The 27,500-nt window shown below is 38.7% G+C and overlaps 1 protein-coding gene across 1 annotated transcript in view; it reads right to left on the reverse strand.

Moving 5' to 3' along the window:
- The window catches only part of LOC140951108 (uncharacterized), a gene marked incomplete in the record, with an annotated part of 73,956 nt that overhangs the window by 46,159 nt on the left and 297 nt on the right, over positions 1–27,500 (reverse strand). The window contains 21 exon segments of the mRNA XM_073400325.1: positions 768–944; positions 1,714–1,903; positions 2,859–3,060; positions 4,469–4,664; positions 5,725–5,922; positions 6,755–6,837; positions 8,006–8,128; positions 9,298–9,484; positions 10,660–10,838; positions 12,283–12,374; positions 13,266–13,339; positions 13,679–13,787; positions 14,858–15,056; positions 15,562–15,725; positions 16,545–16,637; positions 17,496–17,608; positions 18,658–18,716; positions 18,816–18,883; positions 21,101–21,259; positions 22,222–22,446; positions 27,496–27,500. The exon segment at positions 27,496–27,500 is cut by the window's right edge and continues 297 nt beyond it. Coding sequence (XP_073256426.1) covers positions 768–944; positions 1,714–1,903; positions 2,859–3,060; positions 4,469–4,664; positions 5,725–5,922; positions 6,755–6,837; positions 8,006–8,128; positions 9,298–9,484; positions 10,660–10,838; positions 12,283–12,374; positions 13,266–13,339; positions 13,679–13,787; positions 14,858–15,056; positions 15,562–15,725; positions 16,545–16,637; positions 17,496–17,608; positions 18,658–18,716; positions 18,816–18,883; positions 21,101–21,259; positions 22,222–22,446; positions 27,496–27,500 — 2,895 coding nt within the window.

Raw genomic sequence — 27,500 nt, forward strand, 5'->3', positions numbered from 1 at the left:
GGCACCTACGCCATGAGGCTCATGACGTCCATATCTTAAAACACTGGGAACTCACTGCCAACAAACTGAGTGAAAAATAAAGCTTTTCCTAAACAGCACCGACCCCATTTAGATTCCAGATCCTTTAATTTAATTTACTTAAGCCAAAAGGAGGTTGGGTATATCTCAGGTTCCGAAATTAGAGCCCATGGTTCGTACAACTTCAGACAAACTAATTTCAGTTTTTAACGACTAAGATTTCTTCAAAAAATCGGTATTCTTTAAATCCCTCTTGAATACGGCTTATTGGCTAAAAAACGTCATGGAGTCATTTACGATTTTCACAGCCATGGCTGATTACATTATTTTGTACTGTTTTCCGCAACAACACTTTGAAAAATGATTGGGTACGACTTGTAACTGCATCTGAGCTACATAAATAGCATTTAAAATAAAGAAACAGAAGTAAGATATTGCTCATGCACAAAAACATTTTTAGACAAAGTAGTGAATTTCTAGGACTTTTCAAGGCCTAATAAAGAAAAAAAGTACTTTTCAAGGACCTTAACAGAATCCAAGGACTTTTCAAGACAAGTGCTAAAATTTCAAGACCTTTTCAAGACTGTACGAAGCATGAGAGCCGGTGTTGAAATCCGCCCTGCCCAGTTACACAATTTACTCTATTTCTCCCCCGTCCTCCCATCCATGGCATTTTACAGGCCTTCCTTCCTTCCCCGAGCCTCACAAGGTTCCGCGACAAAGGTATTTCTAGTGTTACGTATACTCACTATGTGTTTTACACTCTCCATTGTCGGCCATATATTCACCAGCTGAGCATTCACACGTTACCATGCCAGAAGATGACGTCACTGTTCTCATGTTATCTGGACATGCGCAGGTATAGCCAGTTGGCTCAGCAAAGCAGATATGACGACACAGCTTCAATCGTGAGCAAGAATTGTTACCTGATAATCCAAAAAAAACACACGTGCTAACCAACTAACAAATCGACCAAAATTTTTCACTGTCTTCACTCTAACAGATCACAAAAGTACACATTTTGATATGATACACATATGTTCAAAGCAATAATTTGAGCGCTTTGGAAGTAGATCGTTCTGCGGGCTATATTTTTCACGGCAAAAAGAACATGCCCGCTGGAAATTCTTCGTATGTTCATTGACTTAACTGCAATGACGGACGCAGTTGTCTATGGAAGATCCACGTGAAACCATCCCTACACGAAACATTAAACAGCCCTTACCTATATTGGACCATACTAGAAGATAAATCTTCGAAATGAGTTTAACTTTAGAAAAGCTGAATGATTGTGGGCGAAAGAATTCCTTCCTAACATCAGAATGGAAATCCGCAATGAGTTCGAATCGCTCGAAGCGAGCATACATAATTTGAACAGAAGATTTGACGAGCTCGAAAAGCAAAATTGTACCAGCTCTATAACTAGTTTTGCAAATGAAACCGCCTCCCATTAGTAACTAAGCAGTGGTAGTGGCCTGCCAACCCGAAAGCTTTGCTCCTTTGGCCACTACACACTTTTCCAATGCAATACTTATTGTAACATCTAGACTAGCTCTGATTTCCTTCTTTTCTAGTTATTATTGTATTTATGTACCTTTCTTTGAACAAGTGTGAATAAACTGAACTTAAACTTGAACTTGAAATGATCACTGAAAGCGTCTAATAATTGCAAAGAAATCGTAACCACTGACCCACCTGTCTGAACATCTTGATGAAAAACCTTGAGATCCATTAACCCTCGTACATTGGACTTGATAGTTTGCCGGGCACTGCCGTCTCTTTTGTTAGCCTTTTGTATGGACTGTGTCGACCAGTCATCCCAGTACATCGATTGTTCATACACAGATATTGAATATGGGTGGGGTAATCCTGTACTGCTTACTACCTGCATAAGCAAAAGTTTGCAATTCTTGTCTAGGAAATGCATGATAGACTTGGAATCCATATAAGATTCTAAGAAACTGCCAACCTATCCATAACCGTTTAATCTAGTATTTAAGTTTAAAATAAAGGTGCGTTCCATTGGAATGATCCGGATCTGGATCAGTGATCCGGATCACTCGGATCATATCACATCAAAGGAACCGACGAATCCACCACGGGAAAGGGTTCATTGGTTGATTTGATCTACCATGATCCGAGTGATCTCGGATCACTGATCCTGATCCACAACGTGTTAGAAGAGCATGATTTATCGTCAAGGCCGCCCCTCTCAACAGTGCATTTATATAGGTCCGTTTCATTCTACATTTTGCATCGCAAAAACATTTTGTCATTTAGCCACCCCATGTGGTGCACAACAAATACACTGTTGGAGGAAAATGTATGATCGTTTTGCCGAGGCCTCAGTAAAATCGTGATCAGAGCTTTATTATCAACGCCTAAGGCCCGGTTCAGAGGCCGAACTTTTCATGAGCCGAACCTAATACATTGAATTAAGTACATGAAAAGTTCGGCGTCTGCATCCATTAGGAACGCCTGTTTCAATTTGGAACGGCTCAGCCGTTCTTTTCGCCTAGCGTGGCCGAGAATTTCGCCTTTGGAGCGACTTTGGAACAGCTTTGATTCAGACGCCGAACTTTTCACGTACCGAACCTAATAAATAAATTATTATAACGTATTTTGTATGCCGTTTGACCTTAACTATGGTTTGACCGAAATGAGCATTTTTCGCCTATTGAACTTAGTTAAGCTGCAATTAAGATCGGAGTCTGAATCAATTCAGGCGGTCTAAATAATTTGGGTCGGCCTTAATTCGAATTAGGTTCGGCTCATGAAAAGATCAGCGTCTGAACCGGGACTAACAACCAAAATTTAATAGCAAATGTAGATAAGCATACCTGTCGATAACTACCATCCAAGTTGCTTCTTTCAATTTTGTCCGTCCCCGCATCAGTCCAATACAGCTTTTGAGCAGAAAAATCTATTGCCAGGCCATTGGGCCACTGTAATCGGCTTGATATAATGGCACGACGCCCCACTCCAGACATATATGCTCTCTCAATACGAGCGTTGCTTCCCCAATCAGTCCAATACATGTACCTAATGATACATTGAAATTTTTCAGTTAACCATTGATTACCGCTTTAAGTCACACTAGGGAGGCAGCGTGGCCGAGTGGTCAGCGCTTCGGACTCGCAATCCGGTTGTCCCGGGTTCAAGTCCTGCTCTGGCCACTTGCTGGATTTGTTCTTGGTCGTCCCGAGTTCAACTCCTCTGCCACGCTTGTAAATAGCTAACTGGTTGCCTTTTGCCAGTTGAGGTTTTTAATCCTGTTACGTTGTATTTGAATTATTTGTTTTCTTATTATTTACTGATTGTAAAGCGCTTTGGATCACTAAGAGAAAGGCGCTATATAAGTGTATATTATTATTATTACCACTCAAGCCAATCACAAACAATTCAGTGTCGTTTAGCATTTGCTGCTCGAGACACGGAGGCCTACGTCGTCTTAAGTTTTCTATGATCGACTAAATTCGCCTAAAATCGTTCGCTTAATGCCGTCTAAGATCGCCTACTGTCATCTAAGTTGCCTATAGTCGCTTTTTAAGTAACATTAAATTGCGAGCGATGTTATTCAACAAGAAACAACTTGTCGAGCGGAATAGAGCGCATCTCTATTCCCGTTTAACAGCGTTCCTCCATGCTGGATATACTATTTCAGCGTTCAACATGACATGATATACTGTTGAACATCTTTTCATCAACAAACGTTGAACATTCTTTTTGTCAAAGCATCTAAACTTATGGATATTACAGTTTTTGGTCACTGCAAGTCAATATCATTGAGCCGTGAGGGGGGTATGTGCGCTTGCGTAGGGAGGGAAGAGGGTAAAAGGACATACAAATGCATGTATTGAATATCAATCAATTTGCAAGACCGTTTAATTGACTACTGACAACCAGTGACAACGGACATGGTTCATCAGCGTACCAGTAGGAGATTAAGAACCTACCATGATAAGGGCACAGGGGCACCCAACGACGGTTTCCTCCGAAATACATTGAAAACACTTTTTCGGCTATCCAGAGTACGCGCTATAAAATTTGTATCTCTTCAGTCAACCTAGGGCAACTTGAGCCTTTTCGAAATTACAAGGGCTTCAGTATGATTTTTCCCCAAAATGAGAGTTTTCCTTACATCTCCATCACATTTTCGAATCCGAAAATTTTACGTTTCCTTTTTGCGCAAAAATAGCCTAATCTAGGGAGTGAAATATGAAAAATTAAACTTCAGAAAATGGTAGGGAATTTATTAGATAAGCTTTGAAAATTGTACATGAATGGAACGGTTATCTAGAACTTTTTAGCCATCCTCAAACAACAGAAAATTCTGGGCAATATTTGCTTCTTCGAACAGATATTTTACAGAAAACATTCGTTGGCCCCGAGGGCAGTGACGACTTGAGTTAGCGTCCTTTCGGAAATTTTCTCAGTATATAATCCTTACCCTGCCTTAGGATTCAAAACAATTGCCCGGGGTCGATCAAGATTACTGGTGATGAGAGATTTGCGGAAACGCCCATCTGTCCTAGAGACTTCTATCTTCTTAGCACCAGCATCAACCCAGTAAATATTATCACCCAGCCAATCCAATGCCAGACCTTCCACCTGCTGTATGCCACCGTGAAGGGTTTCAATTATTCCTGCAAATTATAAAAATAATAATGATGATGATAATGCGACGACGATGATGATAATGATAATGATGATGATGATAAATGACGATCATGATAATGAAAGTGACGAACCAAAAGGACGTCTGCTTAGGGGTTGTCCACACTTGGCGCCCGAGCACTAGTGCCTGGGTTCTGGCACAAAAAGGCTTTGTGTTCACACCATGAGTACCCGATATGTAACTGTGCACATAGTTACTCACTTTCACCCTGCCAGCCTCTACTTTGAAACTTGAGCATACCAGGGAGTACAAAGCAGTGGATTGCCCAGGAACTACATGTAACAAGTCGGTGTGCACACGGGGGACCCATTGCCAACGTTAGTGCCCGAGTACAAAGTCTCGCTGCCCACATTCGGGCGTGAAAAAAGAGTGTGTCCACACTAGTTCCCAGCGAGTACCGTGCTTGGACACCGAGCCGGGGCACCACGTGTCTCTTCAAAAACCAACACTTCCAAAATTCACTCCGATCTGCTAACCCGTGTCGACAAAATATGCGGTTTGAGATTGTTCTTCCTTGCTGAGAGTTAATCCAGTTACTTCTCGCCTTCTTCTTAAAAACCAAGACTTACAGAATGCAATTCGATCCCGAAAGCATGAACATTTTTTCGTGTTGCATTATTAAGCCCAGTGTAAATGGACGCAACATTGTTGGCCAACAATTCCAAACATTGTTGGATGTTACATGTTGCCTCCGTTTGCACACCCTGTTGCATGTTGTTGCGCGTTGTTAACCAACAACTCCCAATATTTCTTTTGTGCCGTGATCGCCGAAGCGAAGCGCAACGATGTTGGATCCGTTTGAACAGCTCTTCCAACATTGTTAGGGTCTAGCACGCGCATTATACACGGTCTCCAAAGCCTTCTGGGTTGTATCCTTCCCACGATGCACTTCAGGTGCCAAAACTGCTGGGAGTTGTTGCATCCGTTTGCACACCACTGCCAACACGGACGCAACAACTCCTAACATTGTTGGCCAAACCATGTTGGGAGTTGTTGCGTCTGTTTGCACTTAGCTTTTTGGTACCTACCTGATCCATTCAAGTATGAGCGTTTGATGGTATCTAGAGTGATATCAGCCCAGTAGATGCAGTCATGTGCGTAATCAAAGTCTAATGCAATGGCATTTCGCAGACCACGGCCAAGAGGAATTGTAGTTTCTCTGTGATCTCCCAGTGTAATTCGTTTGATGTAGGTACGTGCAGCATACAGTAAAAACTCAGGAAGTGCTGAAAGTAAAAGGAGATTTGTTTTACCCAAAGTTGATCCTCCCTAAAGCGGCTCCCCTCCGGAGAGGGACTAGCCTCTTTGTAAAGGTTTTCTGTTTACAGGCATGTACCAACAATTTGGTCGGAAACTAGCAACTGGCCAATCAAAAAACGTTAATGAACCCAATAACACAACTCCTATGACCCTTACAAGGACTTGCAGAATATTTGAATACCAGGTTCCTCCGGGCCATTTCCCTCACGCCGAAGTTTTAAAATACGTTTTAAAAATACATGTAATTCAGAAACCTCCAAACAAGAAATAAGAAGACAGTCCCATTATAGAGATGTACTGATGTTCAAACTTGCTTATCTGGGCGAAATTCTGAAAGCTGACTGGAACGTGTTAGGAGCGCATAACAAAGTATTCTACTGTCTTAGAGACTTCATCCCCCCCCCCCCCCCCCCACCTCAATGCCACATTCATTTTTACAAAGGTATTTAACATACATTTGTATAATCTTTCAATTGAAAGCATATTCAAGCCACTATTAAGACAGAAAAAAATTTTCCTTTTCCAGCTGCCGTTACTGTTCTTTTAGAATTTGTATCCGTAACATCACAGAGGACTCACTTTGAAGGCTAAAGGGGTTAGAGACTTCTTGCTCGTGGTTCACTAGCAAATACAAGCTCTTACAGGGGTAGATTGTTTTTTTTTTTTGCTACAGCCAATGGGAGGTTTATTTGCCAGTAAAGTATTCACACTAGTCATTAACCTTGAAATGAGCAATTAATATTGACCCAACTCAATTCAATTCAATTTTTCAATTCAATCGATTCAATTTTCCCTTACGTTTGATTGGACAGGATACCATATCTGCTTCATACAGATCTTCGTCTCCCCCTTGGCAAGTATCACCGGTAACCTTGCGATACCTAAAAAAAAAACGAACAAAACAAAGAAAAAAAACTCGCATTGCCTTTGATAACATAATACCTCTCTTTCCTTGTTGTTACGTAATATTTTTGCGGAATTTCCGAGCAACTAAATTCGCGCGAATAAAAGTTTCGCGAAAGTTAACAACGCAGAATTTACGACCTACAGTCTTAGTCAATTTACTGTCTTCTCGCCCTCCCAATGTTAGTGCTCAAGATTTGGTTGAGTTAACTGCGATAAACAACATTGGGTATTGGGAGAAAAAGGAGAAGAAGAAGGGAAAAAAAACAGCGTCCAGTGGAAGTGTCCCAACTATTTTTGTCTGAGACCATAGCTGCTCTCCCAGCTGTGTATGTTTCTGGGAAACTTCCCACCTATCTCTCCCCTACGCCAACATTAACATTGACTTCTCACTTAGGGCAAAATGTTGGCTTAGGGGAGGGGTAGGTGGGCAGTTTCCCAGAACGTATAATGATCCGTTACGGAATTAACCCTTTAGGTCCCAATTTTGACCAACATCAATTTTCTCCCAACAATATTGATACTTTGTCAAGAGATCAGGTTATGAGAATTTATGAAATGATCACTAAAGAGAAAATGCTTTGATCTGCTATCAAATTCTCTTAACTAATTCTTCAAGGAAATGTATGGAGATCAGTTTAGAGAATTTTTATGTGGGTTTTGGGGCTTAAAGGGTTAACCATTATGAAAGCATTGAGCAGGCGGTGTGACGACATTGTTTAGAGCGATTATCGTATGACCTTGAAAAATGGTTTCATTAAGAGATCGTTATGTGTTCTATCAGCCAATGGATCACAACACGGCCTCTTCGTTTTCCCGCCAAAGAAAACCCTAATATGGAGAAGGCATTGTTCGATTAGCCAATCATGTTGCAGTAAGACGTCAAAGCGAAGTATGGATTGATTTCTAGAAAGTTCTCGGGCACGAAGTTTTTTACCCGAGCGTTCGCTTAACCAACCAAAAGCCACACGCGTTTGTATCCGTTCGATAAACCAATCAAATCGCTCTAGTTCCGTTCGTTTGCTGTTTTTGTTTCATACGAAAATCTCCCCATCAGATTATACGGTGAATCTCAGGGGCCTCTATGCGTCCACATGAGAAAATGCCAACTAATTTTATAACTTCACCAAATGAAGATGTACAAACCCTTTCGTGCGACGATAAGTTGTGCCGGCAGGACATATAGGTGGCATCCTGGTTGGGGTAAGACCGCTGGATTGGTCAAAAGTGCACACATTACTATCGTCATCCTCGTAGTAGCCCACGTCACTAGGAAACAAAATAAAACGAAAAATGAAGTGAAAAAACAAAACGGCCCTGTACACTAGGTTCGGAGTATGCGAAGAATTATAACGTTTTAAAGAAAATCTTTTAGCGACAAAAAGGATCTACACATATCGTAACTTGCATGCTATGAATTCTCTTCTAAACTGCAGATGTGTTCAGACCTCTTTTCGGGACAGGGACCCGTTTCTCGAAGGTCACTAACTTTTTTGGCCCGAAAAGCTGTTTTATGTTTGCTGTGTTTGCATTCAAGATCACAGTTTCAATAATTTTGAAAACGATAGAATGAAATTATCAGTTAGCGAACAAAATTGACCAGTTTGTGAGCTTGGAACCCTGTTAATATTCAACAGGTTTAGCTAGGATTTGATTTTACAATTTGCCTTCGGACCCGAAAAGTTACCGGGCCTTTCGAGAAAAGGGCCCCAGACCCGCTGTGGGTCCATTCTCGCCAGCCACCAACTCCCGTAAGCGACCACTAAATCTTCGTATTTTAGGTGGTCGCTTACGAGAGGTTTGACTGTAATCACCAACTGTAGATTCAAAAACTTTGGTAACTAAGGCCCGTTTCAAAAGTCGCGCTATTGCCGTGTCGAACTCAAATGAATCTGATCTGGCAGTTGCACGGCAATAGCACGGGAGTGGCTTCAAATGACGAATTTAATTCAGTCGCGCCAAATTTAAAATAAACAAAAACGTCGCAGTGAGGCGCAGTAGAGTCATAACACTTTAACATAAAGATTTTCATAATCTATGAATTGAGTTCGGCACGGCAATAGCATGACGTTTGAAACCCAGCCGTGCCACTGCCGTGTAGCGCGGAAGACTCTGTCGAATTTAATTGCCGTGTAGAACCAAATTTAAGTTACTGAACTGAATGATTTCAAACGTCGGGCCACTGCCGTGTCAAATTCTATCAATTGAGTTCGGCACGGCGGTAGCACGAAACAGAATAGACTACGAGTAGTCCCCATTTTCCCTCAGGGATAGTAGGGCGAGCGAAACGCGAGCGCGCGTGGAAATCACCCCACGCGTGTCGCCTGTTCTCGCGTGGGGTGATTTTCACGCGCGCTCGCGTTTCGCTCGCTCTACTATCCGTGAGGGAAAATGGGGACTACTGCTAGTCTAAAAACAGAACTAAGAGTCACCATTACCATTCAAAGTCCTCCCGGTCACACAGGCAATTCTGCTGATTAATCGGTCGATCATAATTATAGCCATTGTAGCAATGAGCGTGAGCAATTCTCCGCTCATAAACCATCTTCCTTCCCAACAGACAAGTGTTATTTTGTTCATCAGACGGAATCCACTGTTTATAATCATCTTTCTTACAAGGAGCACCTAAATGTTATCAATACAATGTAATGGTTTAAGTTAAGTAAAGTTAGTTGGGATGAGAAAACCTGTTTAAAACCATTATCTTCGCCATTAACGTTCACAATCAATAGTGGCACGACCACAGATACAGTCAACTTTCTCTGTCTAAGACGGACACCTTTAGGACCGGCACTAAGCGTGGGTCATGTATTAGCTGCTTGGAAGACCGGGCACCGATGATGCGTTTCCCTAGCCTGCGTAGCAGGCGCTTGGAAGTAGTGGTCACAAGAAAAAACGGGCGCGCGAGAAGGAGACACGCCCCTTGCGTGTCTCCCTCACGCGCGCCTGTTCTCTCTTTCGCCCACTACTTCCAAACGCCTGCTAAGCAGGCTAGCGTTTCCCTGACCCCAAATAATACTAAAACAATTGGAAGAATGACATGTCATTGTTTCCTGCGACCAATTAGCAGAGACCTTACGCGCAGCTCCAAAGTGTCCGTCTTATACTGAAGATTAAATTATTAAGTAAATATGAAAACAGATCATACATCTTTCCAACTTCGACTTTTCGCCACCTTTTCTTCAATTGATGTAAACAGCCCTAGCCCGTGGTTCGAGGAAGCCTAACCTCTCCTCGCCACTTCTTTTTTCTACTTGATATTATTTGTAATTCATTTTCTATTATTGTGTGGCAAATAAAAGAAAAAATTGAAATTGAGCAGTCTATAGCAGTCGATAGAGGTATCTGTTACGAGAGAGCTGATTGTAACAAATGTATTCCAATTACCCGCATGAAAGCTTTAAATAACAAGTATGCCATACATTAACGTTTGTTTCTGTTTCGATGATTGTAACGTTACCCACAACCGTTTTGCCCCCTTTTGCTGTGCTAATTTTTTAATAGCCAAAGACAAAAGTCATAGCGTTCCAAAACAGTCCCAAAGAATTCAACACATCACCCCTTCGCTTTCAAGTACAGCCTCAAAATGCCCATTACAATCCAAGGCGACCAAAACACTTACAAGTCTTGCGCAAATGCAAGATTTCCTTGTCGCCAAAGGGCAAAAGTCCGCCGGGTGCAAGTAGAGCACAGCCAAGGCTTCCCTAAATTCATCTGTATACATCTTCTCAACCCATTTGACATAATTTAAACAAATTACCAATAATAACTTGTACTCAACATTTTCATTTTTAACTTACCTAAGACTTTCTTCAAATCCATTTGCACAACAACCCACTTATGGTAACCACGATATGATCCGAAAATTGTGAAATTAGCCGTCTGCTCTCCATACTCGGTCAGCAGACCATAAACGTACATTCTAGTGTTGTTCAGGAACTTGTACGTCATCCACGTCTCACCCTCGTTCCAGCTGTAACTAAACATCACAAGAGAACAAAGAGTTTAAACCAATACATGTAGCCGACGTGATGTCTTATCAGGATTATCATTATTTCAACAAAAAATACTTCACAAGCGTGTGCTGATTATGAGTTAACAATAATCATCTCATATTCAACAATGACTGTGCAAGTGGGAAAAAAAGACTCTCAATTTATTTAAAATAAGCAGCGATTTTTAATAAACTTTCTTGATCTATTTTGAAAAAAACAATATTAAGGGAAACCGTCATGTTGCAAAAATAAAACATACATTTTTTGGCACGTGTGTGAAACCATGATCTGCTAATTACATTGCAAAAGTACATTTGTAGTAATTGCAAAGATTCACTGATATCAATGTACAAATCAAATTCTTCTTGGATGATGAAACAAAAAACTCTATTTTTGTCCTGCTTCCTTATCTGTCGCTGACTATTTTTTGTGAAAGAGCTTATAATCTTCCCTCTAGAGGGTTTTTACATAACGTCATGTCTGCTATATTGCTGTTTCACTGCAAAACAATAAAACAGGGACCATGTTGGTGCCCCAAACCAATCCTGTAAAAGCTTTCTTTTGTTCCAAAAAATTTACATACATTGTACAGGGTGCAAAGAAAGTCATTTTTACAGCTTGCTATTTGGGCAAGCTGAGGTTAGCATATACTAGCCCAAACGTCATTTCAACTAGCCTTAAAATCTTTTTGATGAGCACAATTGATGTCACAGTTCTTCTGTAATTTGAATTCCTCAAAAAACTTCACTTGCCCATCGGGCAAGTTAAAAACAGTTCACTAGCCCGATAGCAAAATCCACTAGCCCTCGGCTATTGGACACTACTTTCTTTGCACAGTGATTGTAGCTGCCAACTACGTGAGTCTAAGGGCCTGTTTACATGGGGGTGGGAGACCCCAGATAGGTGAGGTAACATGTGGCGGGTCACCCCACCTATCATGTAAACGTAATTAACTTAAAATGAGAGAATATATGGACAGGCAGGTTACCTCACCTACCTGGGGTCTCTCCCCCTCCAAACTCCACGTAAACAAGCCCTCTGGCCCCGTCCACAGGTATCTGTTTTTGTCTGAAAAGGGAGATATTTTTCCTCCGTTTTCAAAAAGATCTGCTTCCACACGTTGCAGTTTTGAATGGTTTTTGCCCGTCCACATGAAAACACAATGGTGACTGAAAATGGTTTGAAAATGGTACCATCTTTGAAAGGAGCATGCGCATTTACTGGTACCCAACAAAGTGATGCAATCATTTTCAAAACACCTCCAATTCATCCAACCACAAGAGTACAGCAAAATGGCATTTGCAAACATTTCCACTCTGGAGAGTACTTTTGAAATGATGCGCTGTTACTTTTCGGTGACCGTTTTCAACAGATACGTGTGGAGGTTTCCTAAATTAGTTATAGCTACATACATGTACTGTGACTTACTAAATCAGGTTTGTGAGCCTGGATCTTGGAACGGCTATAAACACACCACCATGATCTCCAATGTTGTACCACCACCAAGGTTGTTGTAGAATCTGAGAGGATTAACCAGAATCACAAATTATTTCTCTCACCCTTTGAGAATTTTGTTATAAGACTTCCAAATAAATGTTAACCTGCTTGCACTTTTTAAACCTTCGGCCTTTGATCAACTAAAAACCAATAACCGGTCAGCGGAGAACTGTAAAAAAACAAGTCACCTCAATGAGTTGTACACCTGATCCCATGTTACACTGGTCAGTAGATACCCTATTTTGACGGTTGTCAATTGACCATAACATAGTTTTCCAATATCAAGATAAACACAGATTGTTTATACTTTGGACTTCAAGCTAGTTAGTTTGTCATTTCACATCTTCTAAAAGGAAGGGGTGGATGTACGGACCAACGGATGGATGATTTTTGTCACAACCACAATTTCTTGAATGTATAGAAACCAAATTTTATTACCCACGGTATTCCAATCAAAAGCTCTACTAAAAAATCATACTGGTTAAGTAGCCTCCAAACAGGCTCCAAGGTGGAGCAGGGTGAAAAGGAAATCGGCAAGTGAAGGGAGGGAGGAAAAAAGGTGGGGGAGCCTGCAGACTTTATTTTGATGCTACCCATCTGCCCACTTGCAATTATCCTGTAATGTCAATAAGGAAATTAGAATTGTCAAATAGTGATGTTTTTTTCACACTTGAATGTATTGGCTTCAATAACATTCATGTGCACATGGGAATTTTTGGCAGAATAAGTCAACAGTCAGCGACCTGAACAATCAGATCATGACACCAGAATCTGGTATCATGGATTCAGGCAGCATCAAGACCAAGTCTACAGGTTTACTCCCGCAGCCACACTTGGCTTATTTCGCTCATCGAGTTTCTTTTCACACCGCTCCACTTAGGGGACTGTTGGCAGGTTATGTTTAAGAGACCAACCATGTGCCAGCTCATTCCTGCATCAGTAGAAAGGAACACATCAGCGCTGATCTTCAGGTTAACACCATAACTGCCTGGTAAAAACAACATTGAATGCCGTTCACAATTGAATAATGCTAATGGTGTGTTAACAACATCAACTGTTGTAACTACAGGGTATATAAGTACATATTTATACATACATACTTTGTTGTTTCTTCCCCAAAGGGGCTTTTCAGGAACAATTATTACTTTCAAGCATTACATTTAACTAATTACAACACTCAACTTAATACTAATTACAATACTAACTAAAATTTACAAAAATAATTGTGTGTGCCCCCATTGGTCACCAATCACATGAGTGAAAAAATCTACATTTGGCTGTATGGCACAACTATATTAAACAATAAGTTACAGACATTTTGATTTACCTATTGCCATGATAATTCCAGGAGCTGAACTCCAAGATCTCATTGGAGTGAAGCGGGTTCGAGGGTAGTATGATCCAAATTTTTGAGACAAATGTAAAGAGCAGCCCGGCTGAAACAAAATAATACATGTACTCACTATTAGAAAATTACATTGTAAATAATGAGCCAGGATGCACACCACTGTTCTTTAGGTTTTGATCTTAAAATTTACCTTCACGACCAAAAAGGTACCAAAAGTATTTAGAGACAGGTCTCAGCTACTGACTGGCCAGCACGTCTTGAGTTTGACTTTACCTAAATTACATTTATTAAAGCTACATTTTCTGCAAGAGTATTAATACTGTATAGAAATCAAACTGAAAGCAGTGGAAAGTACAAGGCTGCCCTAGATCTTGATATCAATGTTGCTGCAACTTCAAAGACGTGAATCTGTCGTGTGGCAAGTTGCTCGCAAAAGCAGTAAAATGTGCCACACACATGCACAGTTTACAAGTAGCCATTATGACACCTGGAGGAGGAATATGAGGTTATCTCTATACTAATACTAACCAAAGGTCAAAATGCTGTGCATCATGTAGGTTTCACGTGACAGATGGTCAAAACGCATATTATCAGATTACAAATGATAGAAGGTCGAAAATTATACGCATGATCAAATTGCGTTCTGCACATTCCATTCATTCTTAGTGGAAGTCCAATGTATGCTGGCTACATACATGTGACACATGCGTGATTAAAAACTGGGAGATTAGGATTACAGCAACAAGAGGAGCCCGCAATTAAAATCTCTCCACTACAGATAACCCACCCAGCCCAGGAAAGGTTGCAGGCCAAACTAATGGGGTCTACTCTTTTCAAACAGAGGTGTGGGTTCTTCTATGTTCCACAAGAACCAGATAAGTAAAAGTGATGTGACACAGGACCAGATGCCTACTGTGTTTCATCCTTATCCAAGAAGACTAGAAAGTCTAACCATTCTCAGATGTCATTAAAAAGACAGCACTTTCTTCACAGTTATTTAAAGACCCTGAGTGTTGGTCTGGCCAGGGTTTAAACCCACAAACTCCCACTCAGCAGACTGGCATTCTCCCAACTGAGCTAACCAGGCGGCAGTCAAAATAATCCCCTCCACCTCATAACGTTGCACCTTAATCTTCCATGATCAACAGATCACCTTACCAGACTGCAGTTTAGTAGTTTTCCATTGTTATCCCTCTCAGGAGCTGCCACTGGCTGCCACACCCCACCCTTGTCGAATGTTATCTTGGTCATAAGATACCTTCTCCCTACTGGACCACGTGTGAGCTGTGTTGCAATGTACACTCCTCTCATTCCTTGCACTTTGTGAAGGTCTACAAATGTGTCATCTATGTAACGCCTGGCACATTAAAAAAATACCCATTGGCAAACCTGATCAAAATCTGTTTCCTCTACAATGGAGCCCAGTTAAAATCAAAAATAGAAATGCAAAAAGGTGAAGACCTTATTATTTTCTTGGGCTACACAGTTTCTCACTCAATTTCAGTCTTTTGAGGTGCGCATCCACTTACAAATTGTTTGCACTTTGTTACTTGTATATGTATATATAGAGTGATCACATAAAATCAAAATTTAACTGTACAGGGCAACACATCCACAAAGAAAAATACAATAATTTTACTAAATGATAATATTCTCTACGATGCGACTGAATATATTGATACGGTTTTTTTTTCGCCACAAACCAACAACCTAAGGCGGAGGTGTGTACAATGTACAATGTACATAGTGGTGAAAAATGTGACAATCTATGCACATGAAGATAGAATACTATATAAGTTAAAAGTGAAGAGAATCATTTCAGTTTTTTAAAAAAATATATGTGAAGTGTTATCATTTGTCACCTGAGCCAAGCAGAAGAGGTGTTTTGTGAGAAGTAGAGCACTCTTTCCATAGACAAGCTGTACTTTGTTCCAGACGTGTCTGAGATATACAGGTGTGTTGTCCTTGCACTGTGAGCAACTGCAAGAAATACTTGGTTCTCTGATGCATCAGCAACATAAAAATCCTGCAAATGAAAGATGGTACCACAGCTGTAGTATGGATAAGAAGTTGGTTACAAAAGGCAGCTGTTCATGTTATAATATCATTGCATATAACTATTATATGCAATATAATGACAATTTTTATTCGTTGGAAGTGATCCCAAATCTTTTACACCGTACTGACCCACTTACAAAGAATTACTTCATGGAAGTGATTTACTGAATAACGGATCAGTTGCCCCAGGATGGTTTTCTTGACATATCCTACTTGCGCTTGATCAGGGTGGTAAAATCGACGCTTACAAAAAGATACACAAAGAGCTTTGTTGGGGTTCGAAATTCATCTTATCAACTACACAGTGTAGGGTGACCTAAGTGTAATATTCCAGAACTTTTTTTAATATCCATAGATTTACTATCAAAGTGTAGCTTCCCCTCCCGCACTGATCCATAAGCATAATAATTATTCTTGTTTACATGTGCATCACTTCAATCTCAAGCTTTAACTTACAAATTAAAACAGTTTGCTTTTACAGTCCCTCTCCATCACAAAATGTCCAAAGCTCTCCCATGGGGAGGGGTATGAATGTTTAATGAGATCATAAAAACAACAATAACAATAATGATAATAATAATGATAATCCTAACATAATATAATATTATAATAATATATAATAATATTAAAATTATATCATTCCATTCTGAATTAATGGCACATATAACAACATGTACACAAACTACATGTACACATGTACATAGATATAAATTTTTAAAGACCTTTTTCCTGTAGAAATTCATCAAACTACAAAATATCCTAAACTTTATGTCTTAAAATTCCAAACCTTTGTTGGAGCGTTTGTAGGAATTTGAGCTGGCCGGAATGATGAACGATTTAATGACACCATCAAGGTAACAGATCCACCTCGTGATGAGGACTTGAAGATTGAGGGAAATATAAAAGTATTTTTCATCAGAACACACTATTTCAAACTGCTGAGAAAATAATTGAGACAATGATCTAAACAAATAACTATACATGTAATTATCCGCTGAAATAAATTAGATGATAATGTAATCATTAGGACTTACAACCAGGGCTCGAAATTGCGACTGATGCGGTGGCCAATGCGACGAACATTTTCTCCTTGGCGACTATTAAAAAATTCTGGTTTAGTTGCCACATTGGCGTCCAGATTTCTTTATGGTTTAGATTTAAATTAAAAGAGTAAAGTTAAAACAAACATTTCATCTCATCTTGCTTTGCTTTCATCATAATAAATGTGCCAAATCCGATAAACAAAGCCAGTTTACCTCAAAATTTATACCAACTTCTGTCTGCAAAATTTTTAAACAATCAAATCTCACGGATAGCGCCATACTATGACATGCATCATTAAAATTATTCAAACCGGTGACTAAAAATCTGCATCTGGCGACCATATATTTCTCAGGCGACCTGAGGATTTCTTTAATTTCGAGCCCTGTAAGACTAAATTTGCCATGGAAAAAGGTATAATACATTGTTATTGTTATTGTACATAGTTAATAACAGATATCTAGCATGTAAGTTATAATGGACAAATCAGGCATTCAACATTCTTTATAAACAAAAGCAAAGATCAAGAGTACAAGTAACAGATATCCAGCCTCTTTACCAACTTTTAAAACACATGTTACATGTACATGTATGTCTACAAAAAGGCACAGTACAGTGTACATGTTGGTCATGCAAATGTGATGTCTAAAATCAAACATATTAGGAAAGAATTTTGAATGAGTTACAATGTACATACCGAATTTGTAGCAAACATGTAGTTATCAATGACTTTAAAATCATTCACTCTTGAGATAATAGTTGTAGCAAAGTTGGAAAAATAGTCTGTTTTGACAACATTAGAAAGGCCACCTGAAGAAGAAAAAGAATTGCGTGTATGAATCATTGATCTGTCAACGTCAGTTTGGCGGATGGAACTAAGTGTTGACCGTATATTTCAGCCTTCATGTACATGAAATTACCACATTCTTTACCTTTACTGGGATGTTTTTAAGAGAAAAAACAGAAGACAAGCTGTCCAAAAAAAAAAAAAACAGGGCAAAAATATTGACTGCAGCTTTGCAAACTTCATTCCTAGGCCCAAGGAGAAAACACCTGTCACAATACATGGACCCATCAATAAAACACAGGCTGCAAACAACATCATCATCCACTAAAGTTCTGGATAATAGACAAGTTAATTTACTTACTTACAAAACAACTGCAGTACAATAAAAGGCTGGGAATTCATAAAATGGAGATAGATCACAGTTCAATGACTGTATAACTATTTATAAAACAAGATAGTATGCACACTCTGATTGGCCAAGAAGAGTGTTTGTATGAGAGTATGTAAACATGGTTGTGACATCAATATTTTTTTGCTTTTCACACCCTCATCCTGGAGGCACTGATTTGAAAAAAAATTTGAGTTGAAAACTCGACAAGTTTACTTTATTTATACAGCTGAAACTTGGAAAATCAATTTTTTTTGCTTACATGGAAAGCCTCTTTTTTGCAAAACAAGAACTGATTACATGTCCAAGACTTTGTGTACAAGACTTCGCAACTGGTGAGAATTTATTTCTCTTTTAATCAGTGCCATAACAAAGAGTTTTATGTTTTTCTTAGGAAAGTTAATTTATAAAAGCAATAGAAAACTGTTTTCCTGTATTTGCATAGCCTGATATAAACATTCAAGGGGTTGGGAGAAGTCTCGACCCTTCTGCAAACCCTCGACTTTATCTCGGGTTTGCGTAACTGTCTTGAATTCTCCCAACCCCTCTCGTGTTTCTATCAGGCTATGCAAACACGGAAAATGTTTTCTCTTGCTTAAGTGATTTAAAAAAAATATGATTCTAATAATGGAAAACATCATGACACTTTAAAATGTGAAATATTTACCGACAGGTTTACTATACCTGTAATTTCTTCTCGCTCAATGTACAGTGTATTCACAGTGTCCCAAGGTGGAATACCCCTATTAAAAGCAAAGTAAGGTAAACTCAAACAATTCTGAACAAAACAAGAATTAAAAACCAAGAAGACTTGAACACATAATTGTTGTCCTTTTTCTCACCAGTAATATGAACGGACATTCTCATCTTTCAGTCTCCAGTTCGATCCAAAGTCTACAGAATAATACAGCTGTTGACAGAAAACATAGATGTCAAGGTATTAACTACATGTACATTGTACATAACAATATTGATAAAGCTGAACAAAATTTGGGCTAAGTTAAACTTTTAAATTTTTTTTTAAATTTTTCCAGCAGGGGAGGGTGGCTTTGGGCAAATGATGTATCGGTCCCTAGAAAGGTCACCCCAGGACCCCCGGGATGGAATTTTTTTGTACAGTGCCCAGGCCTCATTCTCTTGGCCGCGTGTTGATCTGGTCCGGCTGCTTTGGCGAGCATATTCTCGGTCTGTTTGGATTATATTCTTCGAGTTTGTCAAAGTCTGTGGGATTCGTTTCTCTATCTGGGAAAGCTTCATTGGTTTCTATATCTGCTGCTATCCTATTTCTAAGATCCTAGCATGTTTATTTTCCGTTGGAGTTCGAATTTCGTGGAAAAAGTTGTGTTGAATGAGAGCATGTCGGCGAAAATGGCACCTCGTGTTTCCTACCTTGTATATTATTATTGTAGATAGAGTGAATTTAAACAAATTACTGCAAATTATCACGAAACTTCGTTGGAGCAATAAGGACAACAACAATTAACTGCAGAGTAAGTTTTATTGATCTTTATTTAGTATTTCGTGGAAATTTTAGGATGATATTTTTACCCCATACAAACACTGTAATTTTACTGGAACCGTACTGTGGTACTATCACAGAGCCTGGGTTACCTGTGGTTTTAATGTCAATTTCTTGTGATTACTTTAATTTACTTTTTAGTTCTAGCTAATTTTTGTAAACAGCGCCTTCGAATCTTGTAGAAAAGGCGCTATATAAATGGATTATCATTATTATTATTATTATTATTATTATTATTATTATTATTATTATTATTGTTAGCAATGTATGTCCACCAAAGTTTTAGGTCAGAAACCGCTTGTGTTTAAACGTTTTCATATCGGTTTAGGGGGTTCAAACGAACCACCCAAACCACCCCTGGATTTGCTGCAGCTAAGCAAAATTAATGTAACATTACCAATAAAAATATTAATATAATTAATACAAGTATTAATACAGACAGTGTAATAGGCAACATGCTGTTTAGTTCATACTTAATGGAATTAACAGACTTCTTTGAAACATACTCCTCAATTTTAACATGGAATTTCTGAAACAATGGCTGTCATTTATTCAAACTGTTTAAATGTCATTATAAAATATACCTACGTACGTTGTTTTGAGACAAAAGTCGGTACTGCTGGCTATTGACATGAGGTTAACATCACTAGCTTTAATGTTTCTGTTTTTCTTTGAGTTAACTAGTGCTACAATCTCCAGAAGAACGAATTGTCTTTGGAATGAAGTCGAAAACGATTGAAAATGGCGGACATAACTGGAGTCTTGTCTTCATCTCATTTTCGTCCGACCAACATTAAAGTGCTTTCACTTCTGTTCACTGAGTATCCCTTTTCGCTACCTTGACATGCAGGACACACATTTTTGATGATTTCATGTTTTATCAGTGTTTATTGAGGGTAGTAACTCATGAAAAATGCGATGAGACAAGAGTACTTTCGTTCCCATTTCTTGCTCGACCTTCACAAGGCCTGGCTACCTGGCTAGTAAATTCTGCTAGGCATAGTTTTGGGCCCTTAAATAATAGTCAACCTGAAGAAACTGACAAAATGTGTAGCATATAAACAGCCAGACAGTAACCTTGTAAGTTTCTGGGTTTTTCTTGCCACTGTTTGCAAAGGTGTTTAAGTGGGTGAAACGTACGTTCTCTTCATAACGTTCGTGTCAGAGTAAGCACAAAAACGTAGAACAAGCGACGTTTAAACTTTGCAACCCAAATGTTTAAGCTTAATTTATTAGCTTACATAAAAACAACACAGACATAATTTGCAAACGTGATGGCGAAAAAGCTAAAAGTTTGACTGAATAATAACTTAACAAACGTTTACCCTGCACTGTTGTAATAAAATTCTACCGTATTTTCGTAACTAAGTTAGTATTAACTTTCTTTGTTTTTAAGTACCCAAACTACTTTAATTTTCCAAAGCGTGGTAAGCGAATTCCCCATTTAAAAAATTCTGGAAATTCCTGGGGGGAGGGGGGGTCATCAAAGACCCCCTGGAATGGAAAATCCTGGGGGGTGGGGGGGGGGTGCAAATCAAAGAGTCTTCCGTGGGGGGGAAGGATATTTTCTGGAACCACACATTCCAGGTTTATTTTATAATGGATTACCTTTGATGCTTTCTCATCATAAGACAAAACAACATCAGTGCTTCTTTGATGAAAAAGTATTTCATCTGGTGAAAAACTCAGTACGCTGGACCGGACAAATGTTGAACAGTCATCTCTTGTGCTAAATATCACTTTGTTACGTTTGTCGACAAAAAGGTACTACAAAACAAAAATAAAAAAAGAGCCAAATTAACACTCACCGGGGACCACAATGAAGACCACAATGGTCTTTCCCCATTTTAGAACTCAATCAGTTTCACCTCCACTGCCTTTGCAAGGTCATGGGCATCTCTTAGGAAGATAGAGTCAGCTCCAACACAGAAGTGCTGGATGGAAAACCCTAGCTTGCTACAGACCACAGCGCCTGGAGAATTGCCGTCCATGAGGGCGTTCAAAATTTTCAAAAAAAGGAGAACTGAACCAAGTATTGTTGTCAGGTGCCTTCAGTGTTGTTACATCTGTGCATCGAACCTTGGGCTGCGTTCTCACCTTTGGTGTCACTGATGATGTCTTCATCGCTCACGATGGACTTCCATGATGATGATGATGACATGTGAATGCAACTGTCCAAATATCTTTTAGCTTCAGGCCCTGTTTGCACTACACAAAATTTTGCTTGTTTTTGAAAACATTTTGTCGACAAGAAACCATTTTTATAGTGCAAAAGATTTGTGACCATGAAAGGCAAAATGGACACTAACGGAAAACTGTTTGAATGGGAAAAATGCACAGATAAAGAAACAGTTCCCTTTTTGGCCATAAAATGAATCCTTTTTTGACCAAGCTTGTTCGGTCAAAATAGCTGGACATTGGCCTTGTGATTTTTTGTGTTCTTATTGACCTTGCCTTTGTATCAGTCAATGAAAACACAAAAAAAGAACCTGGCCAATATTCTTGCAGCCATTGGCCTCACGCTTGATCACCAAAAGATATGTTACAGGTTAAAATTAAATTCAGGTCAACATTTTTTAACCCAGGTTGCAGGTAGGGCTAGGAGACAAAGGAAATTGAAACTCAACCTAGGTTAAAAAAATTTAACCTGAATTTAATTTTAACCTGCAACATATACAACTAGAAGCAAATATTGAATATAATGTACGAGCTGAGTATGATTTGCTCACCTTTGAGTCATCAACTGGAGATGCATAAAACATATTAATCAAGGCAGACGAGCCATTCCAAAGGGTAAAGCTTGATGAACGATTCTGAAAGCTATGTCCATAATTCTTGGAGATCCAGACATGACTGTTACTGTGCAATCCAGGTATTCTATCCCGTGTTAACACCACAATAGTTTCTCTGTTGTAGTGCACATATGCCATGTAATGACTGTCATTCAGCTTAAACTGCAAGACAAAAATTACAATTACAATACTAGATCTCTTGAACTTTTGCTTCAATCACTTATTGAAACTTAATGAATGGCCTCTCCCAAGTGTTAGGCAGTTCATAACCCTATGTTAATTATAAACTAGAATGTGATATGACATGGCCAACTAATAACCATTATATATAATCCTAAACGCATCAAATTAAGCATTTTAAGTGAAGCTCAAAATCAATCAATTATAGTATAAATAATAATAATAATAGTAATAACAATAATAAAAGAATCTTTATTACAAAACCTCAATTAAAATCCTATTTACAATCAACCTGCTGTTACAAAAAATCTAATTAATTCATCAAAAACACTATCTACAATTCCATCCGTTACAAAAGAAACCCCTCGTCCTTCATTAGAGAACAAAAACAATCCTATATATTATAAGTGAAGATAGAAAAAACTATTCATTTACAAATTCTAAAAAATAGAAGTAACTTAACCTTACATAAAAGAAGAGGAAATAGATATAATTAATAATAAAAGTTCAAAATTCTATAAAATTAAGAATTCCATTATGCAGAGATATTAAGATCCTGCAATCGAATTATACTAATGACGGCTAAACCAGTGTCCATAAAAAGCCCTAAGTATAAAAGCATATAGACACGTATTTCAGATATCCGCACTAGCGACATTTATTTTACAGTCTAATGATTGCTCTAAGCTTGCTACGAAACGGCGTTCGCGAACCTCTGACGCATGCATGTACCGATCTTAAGAGTTCAAACGAGATCTGTGTCCTGAGCCAAGTGATTACAACGTGATAAGGCTCGGTGTCTTTCTGAGCTATCTTGTCTGCGAGATGCTTTAAGAACCGCTGACACTCGTTTCCCATTCCGCCATTGGTTCCAAACACTAAAGAAGTAAACGAACCCATTTCTACATCTAACACCCGCTGCTGGTACTTGCACTTCTTCTCTTCTTCTTGCTCTTTGAACACTTCCGATGTTGGCTTGCTCTGGTAACACTTGGAGTTGACGTGCGTAACTCTAACATCAAAAAATGCCGTAACTCCTCTTGCCCAGAAACCTCCCGCTTTGATGTCAATGGTAATAACAATAATTACATTTTCTGTATTAACTATTATTTTTTCTTCCAAGCCTTCAAGGACACACAATCCCAAAATGGTAATTTTTATGATCTGCATGTACATTGTACATTCTGTACCTCATTAGTCATAAAGCAAAATAATATTGGCACAGACCACGACATTTATAACTAAAAGGTTATCGTAGATTATTGAGTGTACTTGAGGTTTAAGTACAGCTGTACAGAAACGTCACATGGTAAAATTGAAGATCTCTCCAAAAGGAAACTTAATATTAGAGGATATCCCAATAATTTACTTGACTATGTATAAATTATGGCAACAATCATTTGTATTCTACCGCATTATCAGGGCTCAAAGACAATCCTGTCTGGTCATCTGGTACCACAGCCAGACCATCTGAACTGTTGAAGGCATAGTGATGTGACCCACAACATATGATCCCATACATTTACTGTATTTTGTAACACTTGCACGCAACTTGATTCAAGTGATTGGTAGAAGTGCTCAGAAAACACAGAATTTTGCACATCCAAAATGTTCATAAATGTAAGAAAAATGAAGAACGACCAAATCAAATTCGAACTAATGACAATTAACCTTTGTCACCTCCCAACAGCGCACAGCCCACAGAGTCAACACAAAGAGTATTTTGCAGTCATTCTGCTCTAATCTCAGGTTATTTTCAAATTTTGGATGCCAAGCGAAAGGCGACTTACAGCAGAAAAAATATTCACAATATTATGCCCTGCATCAGCCACTTCCAGCCATCTTTTTCATCAGGAACAATGTGTGCTGTGGGGAGGTGAGAGGGGTTAATTGTTGTTAATTCGAATTTAATATGGCCATTATGATCAACCACTTTGGTGCATATATCCTGTGACTATATGGTGATTTTGGGGCACATGTGAAAATTTGCCTCGTCACTTTAGGCCGTTTTTGGCATCGACCTTCACAAACTATCTGGCTTTGATTTCCTATAGGCTGCGTGGTAAGGGACATGTGGAAGTGGGAGAAAATGGGAAAACTTCAGAAGGCGTTGAGCTGTGGCCAGCTGCCGAATTTGCAAGCCTTTTTGTTTTATGATATGTTAGTTGGGGGTGTCAGTTTTAAGTGACTGAAAACATACAGTAAGTTATCTTTCTTCACTTTTCTCACTTTATATCAACATTTGGGACCAAAAGGTGCAAAATTCTGTGTTTTATGAATGATTTCTACAAATAAATTGAATCAAGCCAAGTGTGGGCATTATAAAATGCAGTAAATGTATGGGATCATGTGTCACGTGTGACATCACGTTGCCTCAAACAGTTTGGATAGTCTGCCTGTGCTGGAACAAGCAGCTTTTCTTTTTGGGCAAGTACATGTAACTTTTTAACCTCTCTAGTCTAATTAGCAAAGGTTTGACTGTACAGGTCATCTGGTACCTACAACATTAGCTAAGGCTAGCCTAGGGAGTATAATGGGCCTGGGCAAGCAAAATGTGAGAGCTGGACTGCTTGTCTAAAGGGGGAACTGGAATTCAAGATTTTATTGCTTCCTGATTAGTAAAAACCATGTAACAAGCAAAGGAGAATAGGAAATCCAAGGAAGGTCCATGTTCTCTAGGAACAACCTGACAGTTATTCAAGAATGCACTACTATACGAAGAATGCGATGCCACTTTAATTTGTTTGTTTTATTGTTATTATGCAAATTCCTAAACCTTTTAAGGAATGTACACTTCACGTAATGACCACCTTATGAATCCTATATAAAATTAGTTAAGGAAAATTTTCCAAAATTCATTTTTCAAATGCTGAAATCACCAAACAAAAGTACTGTCAAATAGTTGCAAGATTTGAGTGGTCAAAGCAGAGTTAAGATCATCCACAGACTCAAACGTTCAAACTACATGTACATGTACAAGTCAGATAATCCTTGGTGGGGTCTAGCAACTAAGTGAGAATGTTTTTAACCAAACAACAATCTGAATTTTCAAGAGGTCTTAAGTCCATTATTACATGTACAGTGTATGTATGTATATGTACATGTACCAGGTGAAATGTCATCTTCAAGACTTTAAAATTATTGACAAAGATGCTTCACATAGCTGTAGTTGACTTAAACACACAGTCAAACCAAAACATCTTGTTTATCAGAGCCAAGTTGATAATTTGATAATGGCCTGAGGCATTATTTAACCATGCATGTTAATATTATTCACTATGTCATCCCGTTATGCAATACATGTAAAAGGTACAGGGTCAACTTAGCAAACAAGTGAGCTCAGTGCTCATTAATCACGGTTCACACATTTTCAGACACATAAACTTCAAGGACATTTCGAGGATTTTTTCAAGGAAAAATTACTGTTTCAAGGACTAAGATTTATTCAATAAATCAGCAGTCTTTAACCGCCTTTTGAACACCTCATGCATGGCTATAACACATCATGGAGTCATTTATGAATTTAACTTCTTCAGCCATGGTTGATCACATTATTTTATACTTTCTGCAAGTCAGCACCTTGCAAATGATTTTATTGCATCTGAGGTACAGAAATAGCATTCAAAATAAAGAAGCAGAAATAAAATATTGTTTATGCACAAAAATGCTTTTACGTTACGCGTGAGTTTTACAGGTTCTTACACCAAGGATGAGCCCACTTTTTGTCGGCAAAACATCAAATTTTACAGAAAACTGTGTCAGAAGTAGACAAGGTAGTGAATTTCAAGGACTTTTCAAGACCTAATAAAGAATTCAAGTACTTGCAAGGACTTTACAAAGATGACTACTAAAATGTAAGTTTCACTTGCCTTAACAAAATATTTTTTGCACTCTATCAGAAGGCCTGTTTTAACAATACAACATACACCCTTGGCTTACAAGACTAGTGCAATACAAGTAAATTATTTTGCTGTTTACACATACAGAGCTAAGGGTTAGTGCAATCACATGGTTCTACATGGTAGACATGTAACATAAGTGTGATTATCAAATCTACGATTTCTAATTATTTGATCCACGAAATAAATCAAGCCCACAACATCCAACATCTGTACTTTCTTTGATCACTCTTCCAAAACAGCATTACATGTATTTGACCAACAAGCTTCAAGGATGAGTTCCATAAATCTTTTTTTCTTCGAAGTCATATTATATGCGATGCTCATAATGGATGACCCATAAGTCACCTTGATGTTCAGAAAAAATGTAGGGCAACCAGATATTAATCAAGGGACCCTATACTTGCTGGTAGCAACAACAAAGTCCATTCTTCTCTTGAACTATTTAACAACTCAACTGGACGTAAGTTATGTCATCACCCATCACCTTACACCATTGGATGGTATGAGACATAAAAACGTTTTTGGATCAGACAACAGCTGAAAAGGGGAATAATTACGTTGTGTCTTGCAAATGACTTTATTTACCATGAGCAGTTATCATGGAGGAAAAAGTTTTTGTTTTTTACTTTCCTGAATTTGCTGATGCTAGGCATAATTAAATTTTTAAACAAAACTGTTGATTTCACTGCAGCTTCGACAATAAAACCAGAGATCACCTTTCTTCAAAATGGATGCCACTCAGTGCTTACATATTCATTGTAAAACTCCTGGCGCAACACAAACATCAACTTCAGGAAACGGCAAAATTGCTTCAGCTTCATGAGCTGAAATTAAGTGACGGTCGAACGATGACCGTATCTTCAATGCTAGGCGACCTGCTTGGAAATATTTCAGTCAATCAAACGCATCAAACGAGCAAACCAGGCGCTCGTAAAATCGTTGACTGACAGAAAATCGATTTCCAAGTGGCGTAACAGTGAAAACATGGGTAAGAAAAGCAACGCGGAAGCTAGTATGACAATTGTGTTTGGAGAAATAAATATTGCATCTGATATTATTTTACCATCGCAGGCTGAATTAAGGCACACAAATTGCAGCAAAGCTTAAAAGCTTAACAAACAACTCTCACCTCAT

The sequence above is a fragment of the Porites lutea genome, chromosome 10 (assembly GCF_958299795.1).
Source record: "Porites lutea chromosome 10, jaPorLute2.1, whole genome shotgun sequence".
Classification (NCBI taxonomy): Eukaryota; Metazoa; Cnidaria; class Anthozoa; order Scleractinia; family Poritidae; genus Porites; species Porites lutea.